The 25,159-nt window shown below is 35.9% G+C and overlaps 1 protein-coding gene across 6 annotated transcripts; it reads right to left on the reverse strand.

The window, feature by feature from the left end:
- Window positions 1-2,689: 2,689 nt before the first annotated feature.
- LOC121422796 (serrate RNA effector molecule homolog) lies at window positions 2,690-23,859 on the reverse strand. 6 transcript variants are annotated; one of them, XM_041617999.1, is made up of 20 exons: window positions 23,697-23,859; window positions 20,692-20,739; window positions 19,932-20,060; window positions 19,591-19,740; window positions 18,841-19,038; window positions 16,145-16,314; window positions 15,652-15,778; window positions 15,025-15,163; window positions 14,553-14,636; window positions 14,050-14,224; window positions 13,192-13,415; window positions 12,713-12,853; window positions 12,033-12,386; window positions 11,404-11,589; window positions 10,839-10,992; window positions 9,975-10,083; window positions 8,924-9,077; window positions 8,332-8,551; window positions 7,485-7,578; window positions 2,690-4,685 (listed from the first exon to the last, which is right to left on the reverse strand). In XM_041617999.1, exons 1-20 carry the CDS (start codon window positions 23,816-23,818, stop codon window positions 4,619-4,621), a joined length of 3,045 nt encoding a protein of 1,014 aa, XP_041473933.1. In that variant the 5' UTR covers window positions 23,819-23,859; the 3' UTR covers window positions 2,690-4,618. The 6 variants fall into 6 exon arrangements, with proteins under 6 accessions (XP_041473933.1, XP_041473947.1, XP_041473940.1 ...); XM_041618013.1 differs by having other exon boundaries at window positions 7,465-7,578; XM_041618006.1 differs by lacking the exon at window positions 20,692-20,739.
- Between the last annotated feature and the right edge of the window lie 1,300 nt (window positions 23,860-25,159).

Raw genomic sequence — 25,159 nt, forward strand, 5'->3', positions numbered from 1 at the left:
CGGCGCAGCGCAGATAGATTGAGACTTCTATCCACCTCTAGCTAGCTGCGCTAGCTACTAAGCTAGCTACCTATGTTGAGCAGAGTACTAGTATGGTATCGACTATAGCCAGAGGTTGCATGTAACATAACAAATAAGACTGTGCAAGCTGCTGCAAGGTATCAGCGAAAATTATTTTGAAAAAAAAAGAGGGAGGGGTGGGGGTCTTTACTCCTCACTCTGAGGTGAAATGAAAACAAAAATCCTTTTTCTTAAAACTGGCTGACGAGTAAAAATCATGGCAATTATGATTAAGGTATTTTTTATGGTGGACATTAAAACTAAATTACCTGGATCTTGAATACACTACTGCCAACAATAAATTTACAATAAAACGCTAGATCTACTTGTGCCAATTACGCTCGGAACAAAGGCATGCATGTGGTCTAGTATTAGTTTCCTAAAATTGCCTCCCTAAAAAAACATCATGAAGTGACATGCTAACATCCACTTGCTCAGTCAGGTGTCAAGAGAGCACTTGGGGCCTTCCCAGAGATGCCAAGTTCAAAGACCAGCTATGCATGAGATTTTCTGTGAATCTGAGTGAGATCACAGACATTGTGTACAATGTATATGGGGATAGGCTGTGATAGTTGCGTGAGACAGAGATTTTAGGGGATAAACAAGAGTCCAAAATGCTTGAGTCTCACGCATAATGCGTGAGACTTGGTAGCTCTGCCTTCCAACATGTGAAACAAAGGGTCAGTTGCTGAAATGGCACCCTTTCAAACTCTTGCCACTGCACGGTTGTTTCGGTCATTAATGAGATTAAAACTTTCAAAAACTTTTTTTTCTTCCCGTTCCTTTCCCCTCTTTTCCTAAAAAATTTGATACCTTTTGCACTACCTTTAATAGCATTTTCGATACATGCACAGCAACTCACAAACCAGACCTAATTGTGTTCTTCTAGCTCCTCCCCATGGAATTGAAAATTATTACATGTATTTTAATGATTACTTTCAATCTATTACCTGATGGCCAGTCACTTTCAACAAGAGTAAAAAGCAATGATTATATTATGTGGTTGTGTTGTCATCGATAATGAAAAATCAGTAACAAATAAATACTGATCTGTCCAAACTATAGGAGTCAAATGGCCCCCAAAACCACAATAATTTTGTCTTTTCAGCTCTCACATTAGTCCAATTATTCTTAATTAGAATAGTCAAATTTTGTTGCTTATTACTGTATAGAGTGTTAGGCTTGACAGATTGATTGTAACCAGGGAAGTGGGAGTTAGACTCTGTTGTAACTAAGTTCAGAACATTACAATCATTATCAGGGTAATACTGGTACCATACAACATGGATGATTTGGTTTGATCAAAAGCAATACTTTCAACTGCTTAACCGCATTAGTCAAATGAATCAAATATTTCTTTCTCCTCTCTGCCCAAATCTCATCTATCTACCTCTTCCTCTTTAGTCCATCCTTTTCTCCATCTTTCTATCCTCTCCTCTTATTCTCTCCTTCCTACATTTCGTTCATCTTGCACACATCTAGTTTCAATTCTATTCCAGGGTTTTTCAACTTGCAACATACAGAGCATTCAATGACCCAGAGATAGCAAGGAGCTACATGTACATCCACGAGTGAACAACTCTGGGGCCGTATACTAAGTATTCTAAAATTTCTCTTATCTTTGCATCCTGTTAACTTCCTTGCTAAATACAAGAAAATTTACAAGAGGTAGGGGGCTATCGTAACTTAATGTTGAATGCGATATTTTTCGGTCAACAATAATTTCTTGCTGCATCTCGCAAGAACATCATGTTTTACAAAAGTAGACATTCGAAAGATGTATATAAAGAAGATTGGTAGACTTTTCAGCAATTGAAAATTGGCATTCGAGATGATGAATCTCTTCAGAGAAAATAAGACACTGAGAAAAGCCACGTGTATTTTAGCACAGTAGCGTACAAGCATAAGCGTCGGTGGCGCAAAGGAAATTACGACAAATGTCAACATTGCGCTTAAGTATTTCTGTAGAAGGGACGCTTCTATTGGTTGACCGAAACATATAAAAAGTTTGATTGGTTGATGATAAAATATTAGGTGTGTCAGAGATAAAATAGGGGACGTCCTTACAGAGAGGACAATTTTCAGAATACCAATTTAAGAGAATTTTAGCGAGCTGTTATCTTGCTGAGTTACAAGTTACAAGAAAAATTCAGACAATTTTCAGAATACCACCCCTTTTTACAGACTGTTTTTGCAACCTCAATGCGAAATGTGTAACAGAGAAGTGTGCCAATTGGATTCTGATTCCACAGAACACATGCAATATAGGGCTTCATGGACATAAATCTTGCGCAAAGGCCTTACCAAAATTTGACCTGGTGACTGATCAGTCAAGCCTGCTGAAACAAAGACAAATCTCCCTTTTGCAAATGAACAGTCCATTCTTCACCCTCACTGAGATTGCAAAAACTGCAGAGAACATTACCACAGGAGCTTTTCCTCCTGCAATAGTAGTTTTTATTTCTCTTAAGACACAGGGTTGTTAGGATCAGGATTAGGGTAAAATTTGAGTTTAGGTTCTATAACTGACTTTAACTAATGAAAACATTTTCTATGAGAGCTTTTAACAAGAAAACAATGTTATTTCAAACCTGTATATCCACAATAAAATTACAATATACTTCACACATTTCTTGCATCACTGACTTTATTATCATCAAATTTACTCACTTTCTTTCAGGAATGATATCGCTGCATTGATTTTAATGTACACGTCCTCTTCAGTGAATAAAGTAGATATTTCCATTGTCAATGCATTCCTCAATTACAACATTTAGACTTATTTTGAGTTTATTTTTTGAGGCATGAACTATTCACTGTTAATTTCTATGTACAATACCTCAAATGTAAAAAATAAGCATTAGCATATTTCATCTGGACAACTACACAATTAAAAATTATTGATATCTCAGAACATCACAGCCCATATTCAATTATTTAGTACAATATAATCCCCGAAGACAACATCATCAAATCATAACAATTCAACACAGATGAAGTCAAATTAAGTATAATGATGACCATGGTATTGCATTATGTGAGCCAATGAGACAAGATATGAAGAACATCATATATTTAAGTATAGTCTTGAGTGGAAATTAGGCATCTTGAATGCAAAGGTTCTGTATTTATGCATGGTGGATGGGTTATATTCATCCACATACATAAGTTTTTTTTACGAAAAATATAAAACAAAATTTGAACTAATATTAACTTGCATATATAATTCGAATAAAGGCTTTGGACTAGAACACATGAGGTTTACTTTCATAAAGCAATGGAGATTCAAGTGTCAAACAGGATGGAAAACAAATCAGAACACAATACAAGTACATTTCCAAGAATTAGGCGAACATCTACAAGAGGATAACGCAACAAGTATCAAATACCAACTACATTTTTACTTGGAGATACCATGATATGTAAACCATGATCAATTGCTTACTTAGGGTGTGTATTCATCAATGGAGTGATTGATTCAAGACTAACCTCCATAAATCATAGTAAATCTAGTTCATAATAAAAATTGAAATACTTTAAGGGGCGGACACACTATTGTGTTATATTCAACTTTTGCCATTTTTCTAAGTCAGAGAAAGGTAGCTAGCCAACTCTTCAAAATATCAATAGTGGCATCTGGATGTATAAGGTAAGATTGGATAAGAAATAATTCCATAATTCTCCTTGATATTACTTGAAACTCTAAGAACTCAAATGCACCCATCCACAAACAAAATAAAGTGTTATGATAAAATATTTAAGGTATGCAGTTTTACACAGTTCCAAAATCTTATCAATTGCCATTAAAAATAGATAAGTAATGCAGTAAATCTGGCAAAAGAAAATCAAAGAAGTTCCTTATATTAACATTTTGTCATTACATTTGTAACAGGAAACAATAGCAGCAAGAGATACCTGCTAATGTTTACACAGAAAAAATACGGTAAGCAATGAAACCTAAGAGCAATGGTAATATACCAACTCAAAGTGATGATCAGGTGATAATTATCTGATAATACCCTATGTAATATCATTCTTTTTATTCAATTGTATTTGATTTTTAGAGTGTTCCAGATAAAAGTAAATAAAAACATGTGATATCCCACTCACAGCTGACAGCTGTTCATATTTGTAATGTGTTTTTTCATATCATCATTGTGGAAATAAATGATTTGATTGATTTGATTTGTTTACATTCTACCAAAAAAGCAGATATATATTTCTTCAAGTAAAACAATGTGATAATGGTAACTCCATAGACTTCACCAAACAAAACACTTAACCAATAATGCTTCAAAACACATAACTCTCTATGATCATCAATACTACAAAGACAATTGCCTTTACACAACTGGAAAGCATTGACCTTAGTGTCTGAAAAAATAACTGACCATTGAACTGACAATATTTGACAAATTATATTTCATATTTAAACACGGTCATGAGAATGCCATCATAAATGTAATGTACACAGAAAGGAAGCAGATATATATACAAAAATAAGATAGGGCCAATTGACATGGTGATCCTCGGAAGAAAGAGACAGATGAAAAGAGGTTTAGAAGATATCACTGTCATCAGGGGCATCAAGGTCCCGGTACTGGATAAGAGAACGTGGGTCACCCCTGGAAAAAATAACAAACAAAAGTATGTTTAATTAGTGAAAGAGGCCTGAAATACTAATGTGGTAAGATTTAAAAAATTTACACACACTACACCTTAAATGTTGTAGATTGACAGGAGGTAAACTAACATTCCTGTGAAAGGCAAGGAGAAATCGCAAAAACCTGTTTACTGGTAGTTGATTAAACATTAACCCTATCTAGGCCGGGGTATTTTGGGAGTTCCTATGGGCGGGGGGGGGGCCTCCCAGGGCCCCCCTAAGAACTCGGCCGTCGACCGCGCAATCGCGCTGAAAATTGGCACGTGGCTTGCCTGGGACATAATCTACAAGGTTGTATAGTAATTTATTTCATGCGAATCGCTATTAAGTGATTATGCTAATTTATGCGTAATTAGTATGCGAAATCATACTTTTTCCTCTAACTCCCTAAATAGAGCTCCAAATGTACTAATTTTTGGTATAGAAACTCTTTGTGGTGTCCTTAGCAAGTGTACATGAAAAAAATTGTGATATCAAATCATTTTCTTATGTATTATATTGTTTTTTGCAATTTCTTATGTATTTCTCTGTTTTTTTGACCTTTTGTTTTTCATTGTTTTTTCAATGAAATTTGTTGGGGACTCTTCTGTGATCATAAAAAGCATAAAATGAATACATTTATACTAGCAAAACTAAAAATAATCATACAATTATGAATTTTGGTTGAAAACACAATTTGCATTGACTTTGTACACGAAATCACGTTTTTGAGCAATTTTTGGTCTGGCATGCACTTACATTATGTTGCGTAATTTCGGAACCACGTACCCGGGTGACGCAAAATTGATCTCAAAAGTTGCGCAAGACTTGAAAGTAAAAGTCAGCGAGCAGCGTGGTAAAAAAATTTCGCACGGCGAAAATATCGCGCGTTTCATTGAGGGGGGGCCTCCGAGGCCCCCCCCCCCGGCCTAGATAGGGTTAATATAAGGGCCAAGTCAAATGTTTAAATACTGTTCAAATTACCAGTTTATTTAAAATAAACATCGTCTTTGGTCTACTCCGTATTCCTACATAAAATTCTACATGTGGGACTAAATATTGTAGTCCATATCTAGACCTTCATGTAGGTAGACCAAGCGTGACATGAACTAAACAAGTGGAATGCCTCTGGCCGTCTCACCTGCATCACGCGATTCAACATAGCATCAGTGCTGACTTTGAAAACTACTATAACTCACACAAGGTGTTCAGTGATACTTGGTTACTCTTATTTCCACGTTTTATGAACTAGACCAATACACTTACAGAGATAGGATGGTAATTTAACAAATACCCCCAATGTGGCCAAAATTCATTGACCTCACATGACCTTTGACCTTGATCATGTGACCTGAAACTTGCACAGGATATTCAGTGATACTTGATTACTCTTATGTCCAAGTTTTATGAACTAGACCAACATACTTTCAAAGTTGTGATGGTAATTCAACAAATACCCCCAATTCGGCAAAAGTTCATTGACCCTAAATGACCTTTGACCTTGGTCATGTGACATGAAACTCTAATAGGATGTTCAGTAATACTTGATTAACCTTATGGCCAAGTTTCATGAACTAGGTCCATATATTTTCTAAGTTATGATGTCATTTCAAAAACTTAATCTTAGGTTAAGATTTGATGTTGACGCCGCTGTTGGAAAAGCGGTGCCTATAGTCTCACTCTGCTATGCAGGTGAGACGAAAACTCTCTTCAGAGTCAAGAAAGAAGGGAATATTTCTTCATTTTTTCAATAGTTTGCAACTAAATCTAAACAATTTCAAGGAGGTATGGAAAATAGACGGGCATTTCATGAACATAAAGATGTGAAATATGAAATTTCAGCAACTTTTGGGGAAAGTTTTCATTTTTTTACCTCAGTGGTTAACCCTAACCACCTGTTTATTAATTGCATCTAAATGTTTTTTAAAAACTAAACATAATATATTTTTGTTATTAAATCAACCTTACCTTTTTAAAATACAGTATATCAGCAACATATTTTACATGCATTTTGCTCTTCTTGACTAATGATTAGAAAAATCATATAAATCAAAACCACAGAGCGAAATCTTGTCATTCCAATCGGGGAAGCTGTTCAGCATATACTTTAAAAGGATGCTCCAGGCTGAATATGTTTATATCTCAATAAACAGAACAAAATTCACAGAGCAAAATGCTGAACATTTTATCAAAATCTGATAAAACATAACAAAGTTATTGAATTTTGAAGATTTGCATTATTCTGGTGAAACAGTTCTAGGCATGTCTTCATTAATATTTTTTAGATGGGCTGATGGTGTCATATCCCCACTTGTTCTTTTATATTTTATTACATGAAATTAGGTTTATTCAAAAAATTTCGACCTAGAAATATAACTATTGGACTGACAACTGATTAGTGCATTAGTTATTTATTGCTGCAACTTATCTCATCATAATGGAGACACATCAATTACACATTTATGAAAAATAAAAACAATTATGATTTCATGTAATAACAAAAGAAAAAGGAAAGTGGGGATGTGACATCATCAGCCCACCTAATGAATATTCATTAAGGCATGCCTAGAACTGTTTCATAGGAATAATGCACATCTTTAAACTTCAGTAAATACTTTATTTGTTATCCCATTTTGATGGAATTTTCAGCATTTTGTTCTGTTAATTTTACTATATTCATTTAGATATAAATATCTTCAGCCCGAACTGAGCTATACTGTCCGATAGATGAAGACAACTGAATATTCCTAGTCTATTCTCACCACAAAGCATGTAGTCTCACCTTCGCTGAAAGCTCCTTTGGTTACCACCTTGACTGGAATATCCACCTCCTCCATATGACTGATCATACCCTCCACGTCCAGATTGATTGAAACCTGAAGTAAAAACAAGTTTCAGAATATTATTTGATTCATTCAATAGTGTTGTCTACATAGATTCAATACAAGCACTGGAGGAATATTCCATGCCCTATGGAACTTCTTCTGATGCAAGTAATGGGATAATAATTGAATCTTTGAGTGAAATAATAGTCATTATTACCAATACAAGGCATTTTAGCAGCTTAACCCTAATTAGAACCCTCAACATTTTTCGCAAGAAATCAGCTGCGCAACTTTTTTTTACCACGTCACTCACTGATTTTTTACTTTGAAGTCTCACGCAACTTTTCAGAACAAAAATTGTGACCCCTGGGTACACAGTTCTAAAGTTACTCGACATTTCGTAAGTGCATGCAGACTAATAATTGCTCAAAAATGTGAATTCGTGTACAAATCCAATGCAAGTAGTGTTTTTAGCCAAAATTCATGAATGCATCATTAATTTTCCTTTTACTGATTAAAATCAATTAAAATCATCTTGTTAATGGTCAAAATAAAGTCCCTGACAATTTCCATTTAAAGAAACAATAGATAAAAAACAGAAAATGAGAAAACTAAGAAAAAAATGTTAACATAAAAAATTTACAAAACAATAAAATAAATTAAAACAAGGCAAAAGCAATTTTGTGTCTCGCCCTCTTATGAAAATAACCAGAAATATCGTGATTTGCAAGGGCACACAAGAGCAATATAAAGGAAAGAGCAAAGGAAATGAGAATTCGTAACAGTATGTCACTATGTCTATACCTCTACTACTCTGTGAGTAACCCTGTTGGCCCCTATCTCTTCCTCCATCGTAGCTTCCTTGCTGCTGGTAGCCTCTGTAACCACTACTACTCCTCTGACCATTGTATCCCTGGTCTGATCCTTGACTGTCATTGTTACTAGACTGTACTGGCTTCGGCTTAGCAGCTTCTACAACCTTGTGTCTACTTGAATCTTGTAGGTAGTTATTGAAGAACAGCACCTGTAGGCATTCAAATGGTGAATTAAGTAGTCACTTAAATCAAAGAACATGGTTTATATGGTTTTTATGTATCAAACAACCCAAGAAACCATTAACAAAGCATTCACTACCTTTTGCGCAATATTTGAGACCAATTTTGTGATGACTGGATCTGGGTAGGCAGTTGTGATGTTACTTAACATTTCGTAAGTGCATGTGAGACAAAAATTGCTCAAAAACAGGATTTCATCTACAAATCCATTGCAAATTCTGTTTCCCCACCTACAAAGGATTAATATGTAGGCATACAATATACTCTGTTAAAATTAATAAAGATAAAATTTGAGTTTCTATTGGTTGGTTTCCATGTTTAATTAATCACATTTGACCAACCTCTTTCTTGACTGCCTCTATCTTGTCGCCATGCTTGTTGAAGATGTGTTTCCTGACAAACTCTGGTCCCTTGAACTTCTTTCCACTGAGAGGACAAAGCCACTTGTCCTTAGCAAGTTCCTTGGTGTTGGCCTTGATGAACTTTTCCACCTCCGTACATACCAAAAAGTCAAGGAAAAAAAGATCCGCTTCATTATAAATTCTAAAGAAATACTGAGACAGAATTTGTACTCATTTTTTTTTCTTAATAAAAATTCTGTTTACTATTTACCTTACCTGATATGAATACAATTAAAAATGCCAATCAATACAACAATCTTGGAAGTGGTATCGGTGCACCATGTTGTGTATCCTGGGACTTAGAAAAGTCAATAGTTCGAAGTGAAATGAAGAGGTGAGAAAGTGGAAGGTTTGAAGGTAGGGTACTCTTTTTGAAATGAGTCAAGTCCTTAAAAGGATTGTGAACAAAAAATTTGAGAGGATTGACTAGATGGAGAGATGAGAGATGGTTGGTTTGAGTCAGCGAGAAGAGTTGCAGAGCAGGAGAAAAGACTCAACGATTTGGGCAGGTTGACTGTCCATACTTCAACAGTTGAGTCTTCTCTCCTGCTTTACAACTTCTCTTGCTAAAACAAGTCAGCCTCCTCTTGTCTCTCCAACTAGTCAAGCCTGTTAATAATAATAGCTGGATTTGTATAACACTTTTTGCCTGAGGATACAAAGTGATATTATCACCCCCCCCCCCCCCGGGTTTAGCTGCACTGCCAATATAGACGGCACAGCCATTTTAAGGACTAAACTCATTCAGAAAATAATACCTGGTACTCTACCTTGCAAACCTTCAACTTTCTGATCTTTCCATTTCATTTCTACCACTACCAACTTTTATTAATCCTTCCAGGACTCACTAGATGGTAAACTGTAAACCACGTTAGTGATTGTCCATACCACCTTGCAAATCTTCAAACATCATCACAGTAAAACAACACCAAGAAGAAAGGAAATCACCCTAGGAGTAGGAAGTTAGGAATATATTGCTTTGAAAGGATATAGTTCCTGGTCTTTCTTCCCAAGCTTGTTGAGTTCTTCATCTGACATCTTGCTTTTGAGGTTCATAAGTGGTTGAATCTTGTTCTCAAAATTGGTCTGCCAATTATCCACTGAAAAGAGAAATAACAACAGAGGGGTGTTCTTTCTACTTCTGGTACATTTTCACTGTTGATAACCATTAAAATATTCTGATCATTTTCACTCAGGTAAGCATACTTCAACATGTTTGAAGTTGATCCATAAACTAATCTTTAGTTATCACAAAAAAAAGGAGACAAACAAAGAGAAAGGAACAATGACCCCAAAACCTAGCGCCTCCCGTAACAACATATGATGGATGAAGCAATAAAATTGAAATTCAGAATCAAGTCTAGATCACATTAGCCTATAATGTAGGTGGAGGCTGCAGTTATTGAAATTTCTGTCTCATTGCACGTAGGCAATACATATGATACAGTGAGATCACAACCTATTCCCTCTTGTCTTGCTTTAGTCATGATCATATTTAAATGAACTTTGATTCAGTGCGATTATCATACAAACATTAAAAAAACATAGATAGGCAAAGAATACATTAACACTATTATATTGAATACTGTCAAATGCATATTTATCACATATCTAAACGTGCTGTTTAAAAAAATAATAAATCCTTGTAATCTTTGTTCACAAATGACTGGCCAGTAGCCAAGTCTGATTATGTCCCAATACCCTAAAATACAATTCATAGTGAGACTACTCCCTCCTATGCCAGATTCTGAATCCACAATGTAAGGGCTCGTTTGATCCAAAGGCCACAGGGGGGGTACTGTTCTGTGCATTATTCAATCTTCAAATGAGATTGAATTTGCGGCTGGAAACTTACCATCTCTTTGAGAGAGGCGATTGGGTGGATTCTGTCCTCTGCAATGCATGATACCACACCTATTAGGCATCTCATCTTCTATCTTGTACATGGATGCATTGTAGTAATCCAGTGAATGCACCACTCGAAGATACAACAACAGACGATCAAGTACCTAAAATTAAAAACAATTAGGATAAACAAGTAGAAATGTACGTAGAGGTTACTCTGGTAACATATCTATTGCAAGAAGACAAAATGAAATTGTTCGTCCCAATTCATATTTAATCAAATACAGACCATACACTCAGGCATTTCATAACGTCTAGTCTAACAGCTTTTGTTGATGGAGACTATCCTCTCTGACAACCTAAGCATTACCTCTAAAAGAGCAAAGTTTTACAATAAAGCCAATAGTACCTCATGTCTTTAATACCTGGCATAATTATTATGAATCAAAAGAGGTATATATGAACAAGTAGCCCCAGAGAGCCAAAAGGACAAGAATACTACATGTACATAAAATATGAAGGAAAAAATTGGTTGATATGTCACTTATTTCTATTAGATCTGTATAAAATCATACCTTGCATAAATGATCGTCTTTCTCAAAGGAAATATCCCCTATCTCTTGACCCTCTTCCTGTCCATCAGCCTTCATTCCAAGCAGTACCTCTTCCTCAGCACTCAATTCCTCTACAAGGTAATCTGTGATGTTCTCAAGGATTGGATTCCTTGCTGGCAATGGTTCTTTGGGTTCCTCTTCAGGTGTCTGGGAGAATCATAAATATTTCAATTATAATACTTCCAGTGACTCTCCTTCATAAGTTTTTTTTTTATTTTGTAAGATGACAAATTCAAAGTAAGAAGCATAGAATTAGAATCTTTTTTTTAAATTGTCGAAGTTATATCCAGGAGAAAGTTACATACAGTGTTCGTCTACATCTACCAGTATACTATTTAGAAATTATCAAAAAATAAAAGCAAGAATGCAAATTCACATTAGTGGAAGATTATTTAAGCTGCATAAATAGTATCCACCCCCCCCCCAAAAAAAAAAAAACCCTCATGGCTGTAGGAAGCAAGTACACTACCTTTTGTCAAGTTTTAACCAAAACCAGGAACAATGTTGTAGTATAAATATTGAATATTCATTCATTAACTAACATATCCTTTACAAGAAGCAGAAGCATTTCTACTTGATTTGAAACTTACAGTTTCTTCTTTCTCTTCAATGCTTCCCTCTTCAGTTTTTTCTGTCTTTTCTGTTTTTTCTCCCTTATCTCCATCAGCTGCTGCGGCTGCGGCAGCTGCAGCCTCTGCTTTCTTTTTCTCCTTTTCCTCCTGCTCTTTCTTCTTCCTCTTCTCATTCTTCACTTTCCATTTTTTCAGGTCCCATCCAGGCTCGCCAGTGAAGAGCTCATGTTTCTGATCCATCAGCTGAACAAGGCGTGCTGCCAATTTAAGATCAGATTTGACAATGTTCTTGTGTGCAGCAATGCCACTAACAGCACGGATACGGTGGGCCAAGTCTCTGTTAACTACAGGGCTCAGTTCACAGTCTCTTAGCTAGGAGAGGAATGAGAATAAACGATGTTAAATTAGGTCTTGAAAATACAGGAAAGAGGAAAGTCACATGAAAGGGGGGGGGGGAATACCAAACTTTCCTGCATTTATCTTCAAAAATATGACTGCCATTTAATCCAGTCCACACTTATCTCTACACACATTTGCATTCTTACATTTTTCTCTTTTAGCTTGTCAATCACTCAAATTTTACTCAGATCTCACACTTAGAAACCAAACACATTGAAAATATCAGAATGAAAATGTTGAAGGAAATTCAATGCCTGTGTCGGCTCTTCCTATTCTGTTTTCAAATCTCCTTTACTTACCCTAATACTACTAAGGTTCCAACAGATTTCCTTGATATTGACTGTCCTGTCGAAGGTAACCCATCCATGACGCTGAAAGTTTCTATCACGCTGAGGATCAGCTAGGGCAACTCTCATGAATCCCTTGTATCGCTTACACAGCTGTAGAAAACATTCATTAATGAATGAGTATTGATGTGTCAATTAAACATTGGTAATTATGATTTGTGTGGGCTACAAAAATATATGAAAAATGAGATAGTGAATTTAAAGATGTTGGACATGAAATAAGCAAGTCAAATGGCAAATTGTTAGGCAAGCTGTGGTTTCAGGGGTGGTGGTTTGGGATGCAAAAAATAGAATAGTAATCTTGTTTATTCAACCCTTTCCCCTTTACAATACTTGGTCCTGATGGTCTTAGTCTTATGATGCTACACATTCTCCGAAACACATGCCCAAAACTGTGTAGAATGTTCAATGCTAACATCCTAAGAACTCACCGAAACTATCTCCTCCTTCTTTATAATGGGAGCAACATTCCTGATGAAAATAGAGTAGGTCTTATGAAGTGCTCTGGGTTTAGGTTCATCTGGATCTTTTGTTTCTTCTTCCTCTTCTTCCCCCTTCTCTCCTTCTTCTCCTTCCTCTCCTTCTTCCTTTGCTTCTCCCTCTTCAAGCTTGTTATCACTCTCTGATGCACCCTTCTCACCACTACTCTCTAAGCCTGGAGGAAAAAAAAAACATCATTCATTACATACAGTCTAAAAAACATTTTCTCTTTTGTAAGTAATCATGCAATACATCAAATGTCTATCATTTGAACAACATTAACTTTCAATGCATAAAACTCAGTTGGAAAAATCTCCAATTTGTATATTTAGCCAAACCCTTTAAATCTTATATCACATCAAAAAGAATGATTTATTAATTGATACATCAATTTTAAATGAAAAAATCTGAAATGTGTCACTTCACATTATTTTAATTTTTAAAAAACGGCATTGACTAACCGTACTATGAAAGAATATATTCAAGGTAATTTGTATAGCTAAGTAGAGTATTAACCCTATCTAGGCCGGGGTATTTTGGGAGTTCATATGGCCGGGGTGGGGGGTCCATAAGTTAAGCGTAAGACTTGTAACTCAGTGAGCGGCGCAGTAAAAAAAAATTGCGCAGCAAAAATAGGGTCTGGATACAAGCACACTGGGCTTGGGGGTCAGATAATCGTATCATGTATTTTCATCTTGACATTCTGAGCATATACATATTCAAGTCAAAATCAATAAAAGACATAAGAGTTTAAGCTTTTTCTAACAAACAAACAACAGGAAATGTGGTGAAAATGAGCAAATGCTTACCAGGAGGAGCTGGTTCTGGCTCCAGCATTCCTTGTTCATGTCCTGATTCATCTGATTCACTATCACTACCTGAACTGCTACTAATATCACTCTCACTATCACTGTAATCTGGCTCTCGATGCTTGCGCTTCTTGCCTCGCTTTCTTTTCTTACCTTGTCGGCCCACCTCTCCATTCTGGAAATAACAATAACATCAAAATTGCCAATTAAACAAGATTTGCTTTCCATAAAACTGATTTTTGCAGCTTCATACCTAATACAATTTGAAAACTTGACTCATCAATTACATTGCATTTTCCATAGCTAAATCAGGTTCTCTCATACACTCTCAAGATGGCAAGAACAAGTTTGCTTTAAAATAATTGAAAATGGTTCTTCTGGGTAGTGTTAAATAAACATCCCTGAAGCAAAGTAGAGCAAAATTATACAAACTTTAATTACTTTCTAATCTTTAAAGAATACAACTTGCATCAAATTAAATGTGATACCAATAAGCATCTTACCTTTCCCTCATCATCGTCTTCCTTCTTTTCATCATCCTGGGGTGGTGGAGGGATTGGATCTGGCAGGGACAATTTGCTGTCATCCTAGAATAAACAATAAAATCAACAATTAAAAGCTACACCAATCTCCAATTACTTTTGGGGGTAGAAGTATAAGTCGAAGGATATTTCAGACAGCTCAGGATTTCAACAAATTAGTGCTCTATACACAAGGTATATTGCTCGGATAGAGATATAGTAAGAGATGAGAAAGTTCGACAATTTGCGAATTCCCAAAGCCTACATGTACATTTCAATATTTTTAGGGCAAAGTCATTTTTTCTATATTCCTGGGAACATTTCAATGAGACACCAGGATTTTCAAATGCTATTGAGAGCATTATAGCAAAGACTTGGATGGGCTTGGATCAATTCAAGCCCTGTTTTCACAAAGTAAAAATACTGATAAAGTTATTCTTCTGATAGCACTTACATCTTTAGGTGGTGGTGGAACAGGTTCATCATCAGTGGATTTGTCAACTATCTCACCGTCTCCTTCCATCTTATCTTTCTTATCATCATCATCTCTCTCTTCACCTTCTTCTCCTTCTTCTTTCTTGTCATCTTGGTGTCTAATATAAAATGAATCATTATGCAAATCAGGACAATGCTCATCATTTGATTGATTTCTAATTTCTGATGACTCACAGCAGCACAGAAAAAAAACATTGCATACATAAATAAGGCCCGAAAAACAAACAGAATGTCACAGGAAAAGAGAGATATCATATATGAAATTCTTTTTACTTTGAATTTAACATTGCAACTTTTTCCACCTCATACCTATACAACATGAAAGACAACTAATATCAAATTAATGACAGACAGCATTTGAATTGCTCTTTGCAAACCATAAGCTTCATAATCCAGCACTCTTAATATGTTGAGCTCATAATTTTTCACCAAGATTGAAATTAACAATTCCTTTCTTTTATTTTCATGTCAACTATGATTTCATCATTGCTTTATAAAAACAGTTTAAATTTTAAGAAAGGTATGAAGTCAAGACCAATGTTTACATCTGAACATTACCTATTATGAAGACATATATTTTACTTACTTATCATCTCCTTTGTTGCTCCGTTGAGACTCTGATATTGTACGGTCTCTATCAAAGGATCTTGCTGACTCTGGTTGATCTAGGATGGTGAGGTCAAAATCATTACCTCCTTCCAATCTAATCACAACTGAAAGGAATATAACAAGAAATGTTTGAGTTTTCTATGCCACATTCATGACCATAATTACGGCGAGTGGATGAAAAAAATAAAGAAATTTTCAGCATTTTGCTCACTAATTATCTAATTCATTAGATATAATTATTTTCAGCCTGGAGTACATCTGTTGGACTTAGCAAGAATGAATAGCAAAGCTTCAGGATAAAAAAAAATTTAAACAGTTTCAAAAAAATAAAGGACCATACGAAAGTACATTAACAAGTGTTATGAGAAAGTAAAGGGAAAGGAAAATAATTTGTCAAACACCAGGTGTCAGTTCAGAAAACCCTGAATACTGTTGCACATCTAACAGAAGAATGTAATATTATCTTATACCTGCATCCAAAAGACGAGTGACTCCTTCTGATTTATCAGCCTGAAGAGTAACCTTGTTGACTTCACCCCTGTCCAACATCTCCAGAAAAACTCTTAGACGTCTGTCAATGCCCTCTTCAACATCAGCCTGCTCCCGCTCACAATCATCAGGGTAATATTTTGTACGAAACCTGTATGTTTAGAAAAATGAATAATCATAAGGATTAGTACCTCAAAAGGTACATGTAAATGGACCTGAAGATAGAAGAAACAGTGATATTTAATCAACAATTTTCTTCTTTTTTGAAAAAATGGCATTCTAAAAATGGCACTGAAAAAGACATGCTCAAATCAACCTAGAATTAGGGCTATTCATTTATAACAGAAAAATATAAGTACAGGTTTGAGTTGTTTCTGTCTGCACAGAATAGGGTCTGTTAAAAATTTGACCATGTCAGTATTCAGCAGCATTTTGAGATATTTTGTGACCAAAAAGCTTAGTGAAAAGACTGAGGACATTAAAGACTCATTCAGACACACTGCAACAAAGCTCAACAAACAGTTTTAGAGTGTTTATACATGGTAAGAAAAATAACTGAATTTAAATGAATTTGCATTATATGCTATTATTTTAAAAGTCTGTCGAAAATCAAACTCATGATATTGTCATAATCTTGTGTCTTACAAGTTTTGTTTTCTACATTATGAGTCTGTCGCTTTGTAACATCATGGCTGAATGAGCTTAAGCAAAAATAATCAGCACAGTATCTTTTACTTTCTGAAAGGATACCACAGTATATCAATTGAATTTACAAATATCATTTTCAACACACATCAATGTTTGCTCTTTTAGAATGAATAATAGATATACAAGTATTTTTTCAAATATACCATTGTTTGAACAAAATATATGACAAGTCTTGCTGGAGAAATAATAATAGACAAAGACATCATTTTTTCCTGGCTTTAGAAAAAGTATTTCCTCCTAATCATATTAACCCCAACCTTTTGGAAGACAATAAGACATTACTTGGTTTGAAATACATGTACAGATATATTCTATAAAGGTCGGTATGAAATAGTCATTACAGTGTAGAGGTCAAGAAAAAACTAGGTCAACTAGGTCTCCAGTCAAAAATCTAAAAGATGAATTAAAATCTACTACATATGTCATCGCACAGGGACAGCTATTGTCACCCCATAGCATTGCTTGCTTGATGAATGTAATGTCCCTTGTGTATAAAGCTCTAATTCCCAAAGGATTAAAACCCCAAGTTCATTCAAGGTTCACTTTGCAGCTTAAATTAAACCATTGTGATGATCAAACCTTATGCTTTCCTCCACCAGCATCCCCATCTCTGGCAAATCCACAGCCCACTACATGACTCACAGAATCGATTTTTCTGAAATTAAAAGAAAACACACCACCATGCCGGAGTTCACATGAACCCTCTCCCAGAAGCTGGCCTGACGTTGTTTTATTCACACTCCTGTCGAACATTCTACGGTGTCTAATATCGTGGTAGGATATAACAATATAAACGATGTCGCTAATGCAGATAACATGCTGTCTCACGGCAACGTCGATGGTGACTAAACAATTCAAACGGAACCATAACGCGGTGTGATTCTACGCAACTATGAATGGGTAGTACGCGTTAAATAGTAGAAGTAGGGGTAGTACGCGTATTGTAGAAGAGTAGTACACATATGAGTAGAAGCCACGCTCCACTGCATTGTTTCACAGTGGTGGCTCAAAGCAGATAAATAGAAAGCATAAGACGTGGGTCGTACAAGGAGCCATATCTATTAACGTATCCAGACAAACGAATGGTTCTTCCTTTTTTTTGCTGTGGAGTATGAGGGTTAGACATCATAACAAATAATCTATTTCTGTTTTTATAACATTGTAGTTCTGATTCCAATCATATCAACATTTCTTTACATTATCTGAATAATCAATAATTAAAATATAATAAGACAGTTAACTGTAGCTAATTCAGCATATTCATCATATTTTCATTCAATCTTCTATCAATCATATTTTTCTTCCTATCAATGATCACTATCTCTTCATGGACATGCAGTTTTCATTCATTTTATGTAATTTCAGTACATACTGGTAAATAAATAAATTGGTTGGCATTATTAAGAGGGTCCCACTTGTGATTTAATAACACAAACTCTCATACCACAGAAACATGCATACACATGAATTATTTGGGAGCAATTAATATTTCATATATGGGGCTAATTTTTCATGGTATTATTCAACATAAAATGCTATTTTTCTTGGACCTCACCCTGACTTATGGGCCCTAGCTTGCATCATAATAGGCTAGTTTGGAATTTCACAAGCAAAATTGCCTTAAGCCCAAAGTATTTTTCCACTAAAAATAAAACCTGATATATTCAAGGTCCATGTATTTTGTTTTCTCATTAAACATCTGAAATGCTGACTTACACATTTGTGATTACAACAATGCAAAATGCATTACATTGCATTAAATGGACTTTTGGCATCATCAAAATCACACAATAATCAAAACATAATGAATATTTGATCACTAGCACTTATCCTTACAATTTTTAAATTCACAAATGAATACACACTACTATTTCTCCCTGGATAGTGATTAACCCTACACCTAATAACTCACTGTGCTAAAGCTTAATACAATACATCAATATCTATTCATGGGACCAGCCCTACTCACCATTCTTCATCCTTATGAGCCAAAAAGAACTCGCTAAGTTGGGCCTTGTGAAACTCCAGCTTGTAAGCGTTGTACTTCTTTACTGCCTCTTGGTCATCAATAGAGTCTTCTTGCTTGGCCAAGAACTGCTTAAAACTAAGCATTTGATTGGAACTGCTCTCTCCTCGACCACCGGAGTCCCCTTCCATGCCATGGCCACTAGGAATATTTGAACCATATTTTAAAACATGTTCAGAATTATGAAAAAATTATGCAGTCCTTTCAATCAACTCAAAAAAAAAAAACAGGAAGGGATAGTGAAAAAAATTGATATTACAAGCCATTCCCTCACCAAAATGTAAAGAGAAAGGTGGAAAAATAGTTGCTTCATATCTTGCAGGAAAAATAACTTTTAAGATCTCAGGTAGAATCTGCCTGTGAACTTCAAGATCATTACGCAAAAATGTCAGTCATGAAATGAAATAGAAATAATGAAGTTGCAAAAATAACAATAAGCTGGGAAGGGATATACACAATCTTTTGCATGAAGTGAAAAAATGTAAATATATTTGTAAAATGGGAAACATTACAGGGAACCATCCTACATTCAGGAAACAAAACAATTTTCTTTTTTTTTTCCATTACAACACATTATCAGTCCCTTTATCAAATTGACTTTGGTGAAACTAAAAAATTAGCTTTATTAAAGATTGAAAATATAAGACAATCTTGTTGCTTCAAAGGATTGGATCATTCATTATTAAAGCTCACCTTTGACCTTGATACTGGCCTCCTCTACCACCTCTCATACCTCCGCTACCACCTCCACCACCACCTCCTCCTCCTCCACTCCATCCTCCATGATATCCACTATATCCTTGACTGCTATGCCCACTATCATACCCATAGCTACCTCCATCCCTACAAATAAAAAACATAATGCCATCTTTATTAATGCGCATGAAAGAATATGCCTGCAAAGACACATTTTCTTGTATTTCGGCAGAAAACATAATAAAAAGGATTCTCAAGATAAGGGGGTAAAGGATCAACAAAATATTCCAATACAGCCGAATAAGTTGATGAAGACTTCTTATAAAATACTCTCTCACCAGTCTCGTCGTTGCCTCTTAGCTGGAGGGCTCATGTCCTGACGCCTATTGGGTGGGCTATATCTATCCTGCCGACCTCTGTCATAATCTGGGAAATCCCTGCGGCTCCATTCATTCCTGAAATTTCGACTGTATGCATAGAGATAAAAAATAAACAACTTAATCAACACAGATGTTCCATATTATTTTTTAATTAATGTATGACATATATATACATGTAACTGAATCTGTTGATCACCAAAATAAATCTGTCGATGCTCATACATGTAGTTCCGTACATAATACTGGAGCTCTGGTTTCATATCGTGATAGAACACCTCAATTATGTTGATAAATTAAAAAGGTCTATCTACATATTCAAACCAAGTCATGGTTTAAGGTTTACCTGTATACACCTTTGTAATTTATGCAGGCAACAATATGGAAATAATACAGGCTGGTATCTGGCCAATATCATCAGCTCAAGTTAATACCAGTAAATACTCAGGCAATACTACTTCAGTGAAGAATTCTAAAATTCCAAGAACTTTAACTCTACTTATTGATCAAAACCAGGTGACTTTGGCATGAAAATGAATACAGTGTTATGAAAAACAGAAAATAAATCACCTTCATTCCTTATCACATCGTACTATTTTCAAATCAAAATTTGTTCTTTCTACCTGAGACATCCCTTGCTTAAAGTTAGTAAAGACAAACAATTGAACCAATAAAGATTGAGCAGTTGGCTCACTGCTCTAGCACACACTATTTTACTCACTTTCTGTTTCTCATTTGAGTAGGAGACATCCTACCCACTTGGCCTCGCCTACGGAAGAGAAGAGAAATTATCAAAGGTACAACTCCATGCCTCCCCAGCTGGAGGGTGCAAAAAATTTCCACATTTCCAATTTTAGAGGAACAAGTTTGTACATGTACATGTATCATAGAAGTCTTATAAAGATCTGAACATTCATATTTTGGAGATGCACCCTCCAGTCAGACATCAGTAATTATCCCTTGGAAGTTTACAAGAAAGCTATCATTATGTGTAGTGTATGTTAAAAGTAAGCATGGTTTCACTCCTACAGCAAGGCTCGACATTAGCGGTGGCCCGGTGGTCCGGGGCCACCAGAAATTCACCTCGGGCAACCATTATTGAAAAAATTTTAAGTTTTGGTGGCCCGAATCGGGCAACCAATAATTTTCAAAGTAGCACAATTTTTCTCCTGTTTTGCACGCATTTATCAACTTTTAATGGTACAAATTGCAATTGCAAGCCTTTTTTGTTGATCTACACACAAATACACACATGCAAAATTTGCATATTCATGACAGTATGTACCGCTATAGCATACAATAGCTATTATCCCGGCCGGCTAGAGTGAGCTTTGCATGAAGCCACTGCAGCTGTGTGATAGCAGCCTATTCAGACTCAGGGAGCTACATGTACGATACGTAATGTTGCTGCTAAGAATTCTTCCTCAGAACTGTGAAAATCTAAGTCAAAGTCACATTTTACACCAATGAAATGCCCTTCTACAGTCCATATTTACTCAAATCTGGTGTATTATTTGCAAGCATTAAAGGAGAATGAAACCACTGGAACAAGATAGCTTGTGTGAAAACAGAAAAATCAAAGAAACAGATCAACAAAAGTTTGAGAACAAGTGGAATGCCTCTGGCCGTCTCACCTGCATCACGCGGTTCAATATAGCAGCAGTGCTGACTTTGAATACTACTCTAACTCGCACAAGATGTTCAGTGATACATGGTTACTCTTATGTCCACTTTTTATGAACTAGACCAATAAACTTACAGAGATATGATGGTTATTCAACAAAAAACCCCAACATGGCCAAAGTTCATTGACCTTACATGACCTTTGACCTTGATCATGAGACCTGAAACTTGCACAAAATGTTCAGTGATGCTTGATTACTATTATGTCCAAGTTTCATGAATCAGATCCATAAACTTTCAAAGTTAGGATGGTAATTCAACAGATACACCCAATTCGGCCAAAGTTCATTGACCTTTGACCTTGGTATGTGACCTGAAACGCGCACAGGATGTTCAGTGATACTTGATTACTATAATGTCCAAGTTTAATGAACTAGACCAATAAACTTTCAAAGTTATGATGGTAATTCAACAGATACCCCCGATTCGGCCAAAGTTCATTGACCCTAAATGACCTTTGACCTTAATCATGAGACCTGAAACTTGCACAAAATGTTCAGTAATGCTTGATTACTATTATGTCCAAGTTTCATGAATCAGATCCATAAACTTTCAAAGTTATGATGGGAATTCAACAGATATCCCCAATTCGGCCAAAGTTCATTGACCCTAAATGACCTTTGACCTTGGTCATGTGACGTGAAACTCATGCAGGATGTTCAGTGATACTTGATTAACCTTATGTCCAAGTTTCATGAACTAGGTCCATATATTTTCTAAGTTATGATGACATTTCAAAAACTTAACCTCAGGTTAAGATTTCGATGTTGATCCCTCCAACATGGTCTAAGTTCATTGACCCTAAATGACCTTTGACCTTGGTCATGTGACATGAAACTCTAAAAGGATGTTCAGTAATACTTGATTAACCTTATGGCCAAGTTTTGTTAACTAGGTCCATATACTTTCTAAGTTATGATGTCATTTCAAAAACTTAACCTCAGGTTAAGATTTGATGTTGACGCCGCCGCCGTCAGAAAAGCGGCGCCTATAGTCTCACTTTGCTTCGCAGGTGAGACAAAAATCGGACAAATAATGAGAAAGTTATGAGCATTTGAATATTGCGATCACTAATGCTATGGAGATAGCAAATTGGCAATGCGACAAAGATGCGTGATGTCACTTGTGAACAACTCTCCCCATTACTTTAGTATATATTTCACCTGAATTGCCTCTTTTATCATATCTATCCATAGATCATGTGTTCTTTCTACATGAGGGCATGTAATACATATTTTTTTAAGAATACATCATGGATAGAGAGTTTGTATCATCATAAGAAAAAGCAAAAAGAGACATTTTGAGGGTATTTTATAGTCCACCAAAGGGAAAGTTGTTCATCAGTGACATCACACATCCTTGTCGCATTACCAATTGGAGGATCTCCATAGCATTAGTGATTGCAATATTAAAATGCTCATAACTTTCTCATTATTTGTCTGATTTTTCTCAAACTTTCTTTATTCTTATTCTTTGATTTTTCTGTTTCTACACAAGCCTATTTGTTCCAAAGGTTTCATTCCCCTTTAAAAAGAGGAATTATGACCTCTCTTTTGACTCAAAAGACTGATTTCCAAATGAATACACATAAAAACATACAGGCGAGTACATCACAGTCCCACATGTGCATTTGTATGTATGTTGATACTTGGTCTTTTGAAGCTGTGCATTTCCAGCCAAAAATATATGGACAGTTTCTTTCTTTCTTGTCTATAAATGACTTCTTAAACCACTCCTAAGAAAGTAATTACTTTGGGAATGCATTTCATTGATATGAAATGTGAATTTTTCCAACATTTTGGCAAATTATTGAGAAGGACTTTTTTCACTTTTTTTTCCAGATGTATAACTTTTGCAGTTTTATTTTTTACAGTGGTTAAACCATTTATACCCCTTCCATTTCTTTGCAAATAAAGTTATCATATTTAAATATGGGTGGTATCTTTGTTTGAATGCTAAAAATTTGTTTCTGAATGTCACTCTGTAACCGTGGAACTGCCTAGCCAAGGAATATATCAAAGAAGTTGAATAAAGTAGATTTACCGATCCTGCCAATCATCTCTTCTCCTGTCATCCCTCTCTCGTCTGTCATTGTAGTCTCTTCGCTCACCACGGAACTTATCACGGCGTTGTCTACGACGATCAAATTCTTCATCACTATCCATCTTTATTTTCAAACAGCGCAGGTCTACTGCTATGGATCAATCTGTGTAGAGAGAGAAATTGACTTTAAATATTCAGCATTTTACACAATTAATTAGGCCTACACATAACTAAAATTTAACCCAGTGAATGTTACTGTTCAGTGATTGTATCAAAGCAACTGAACGATTTTCACTTTTAATATCGCTATACAAAATAGTACAAGGGCCTCATTTGCCCCATTGAAAGATTTGCATTATTCTGGTGAAATAGTATTAGGCATGTCTTCATGAGAATTCATCCGGTGGGCTCATGATGTCACACCCCCAATATACTTAAAATGAGGACTATTAAATCGGGATCGTTTCGCATTTGCACAGATCTCGATCTATAATCATATCATGAATATTATTTGTTTGGGCGTCACCTGTGCCTGGGAGGTGAAAAGCGAACTGAATCACTACGACCCGCAGGTCTCTCCTCCCACTTATACGAAAAGTGCAGTGGGTTTTTAACGTGCAAAGGTGGTGACTCTCTCCTACACGGGGTCTCCATTTAACGTTCTATCCGAGGGACGGAGTATTTTCCATTGTAACATAGCCTGCATCTATGAAACATGGGAGAGACGTTTACACACAACGCACTAGCTTCAGTCATCCGCTCGGGGTGGACTCCAACCCACGATCTTTGGTTCAACGGGCAGACGCGTTACCGACTGAGCCAACACTGCTCTCTTAATTTCTCTTCATAATTTGAGCTGCGATTTCCGTGCATGCACAATTTGTGCTTGCTATGTTTTGGAATCGGCAGTGAATTAATACATGTGGGGATACTGGCTCTAAATCACCAATTTTGAGACTAACCTAAGGATGGATATAGAGTGAAACTAGAATGAAAATAGGAAGATATAGTTTTTTTATTCTTTTTAAAATCGCGTAGGTGCACGAGTCTTATATTTCCCCCACCTTTGTCACATGGAGTATCAGAGTTCACCACCTTTATGTTCGGGTAGGTGTAGTGGTAGTGAAGTGGAGCCTACTGTAAACATCACTTTGAGGTACGTGCGGACTAAAGATTCTCACACACAGCGCTAGACGAGGAAGGGAAGAGGGTTGCACGATCAGCATGCAGGGATTCTGTCGACTGCGATGCTATGGCCCATGGTTGGAGAAAGTTCTATGTGCTGATTCAGATGAGGTACTTTTTAATGCTTTTAAACTAGCTATGATTAGGGTTCTCAAAATAAAAATCTAATTTTTTCAATCTATTGACAGATTTAAAAAGTTCTCCAAAAAAAAATCTAGTTTTTAAATCTATAAATTTGATTAAATTTTTTTTGAGAGAGAGCCCTAATCACAGCTGCA

Source organism: Lytechinus variegatus, chromosome 1 (genome assembly GCF_018143015.1).
Source record: "Lytechinus variegatus isolate NC3 chromosome 1, Lvar_3.0, whole genome shotgun sequence".
Classification (NCBI taxonomy): domain Eukaryota; kingdom Metazoa; phylum Echinodermata; class Echinoidea; order Temnopleuroida; family Toxopneustidae; genus Lytechinus; species Lytechinus variegatus.

Coding starts and splice junctions, on each gene's coding strand:
- LOC121422796 (XM_041617999.1), bottom strand. CDS start 23,818: ATGGATAGTGATGAAGAATTTGATCGTCGTAGACAACGCCGTGATAAG. Junction 20,061..20,691: donor ACTCAAATGAGAAACAGAAA/GTGAGTAAAATA, acceptor CTATGCATACAG/TCGAAATTTCAGGAATGAAT. Junction 15,779..16,144: donor CACTCGTCTTTTGGATGCAG/GTATAAGATAAT, acceptor TATTCCTTTCAG/TTGTGATTAGATTGGAAGGA.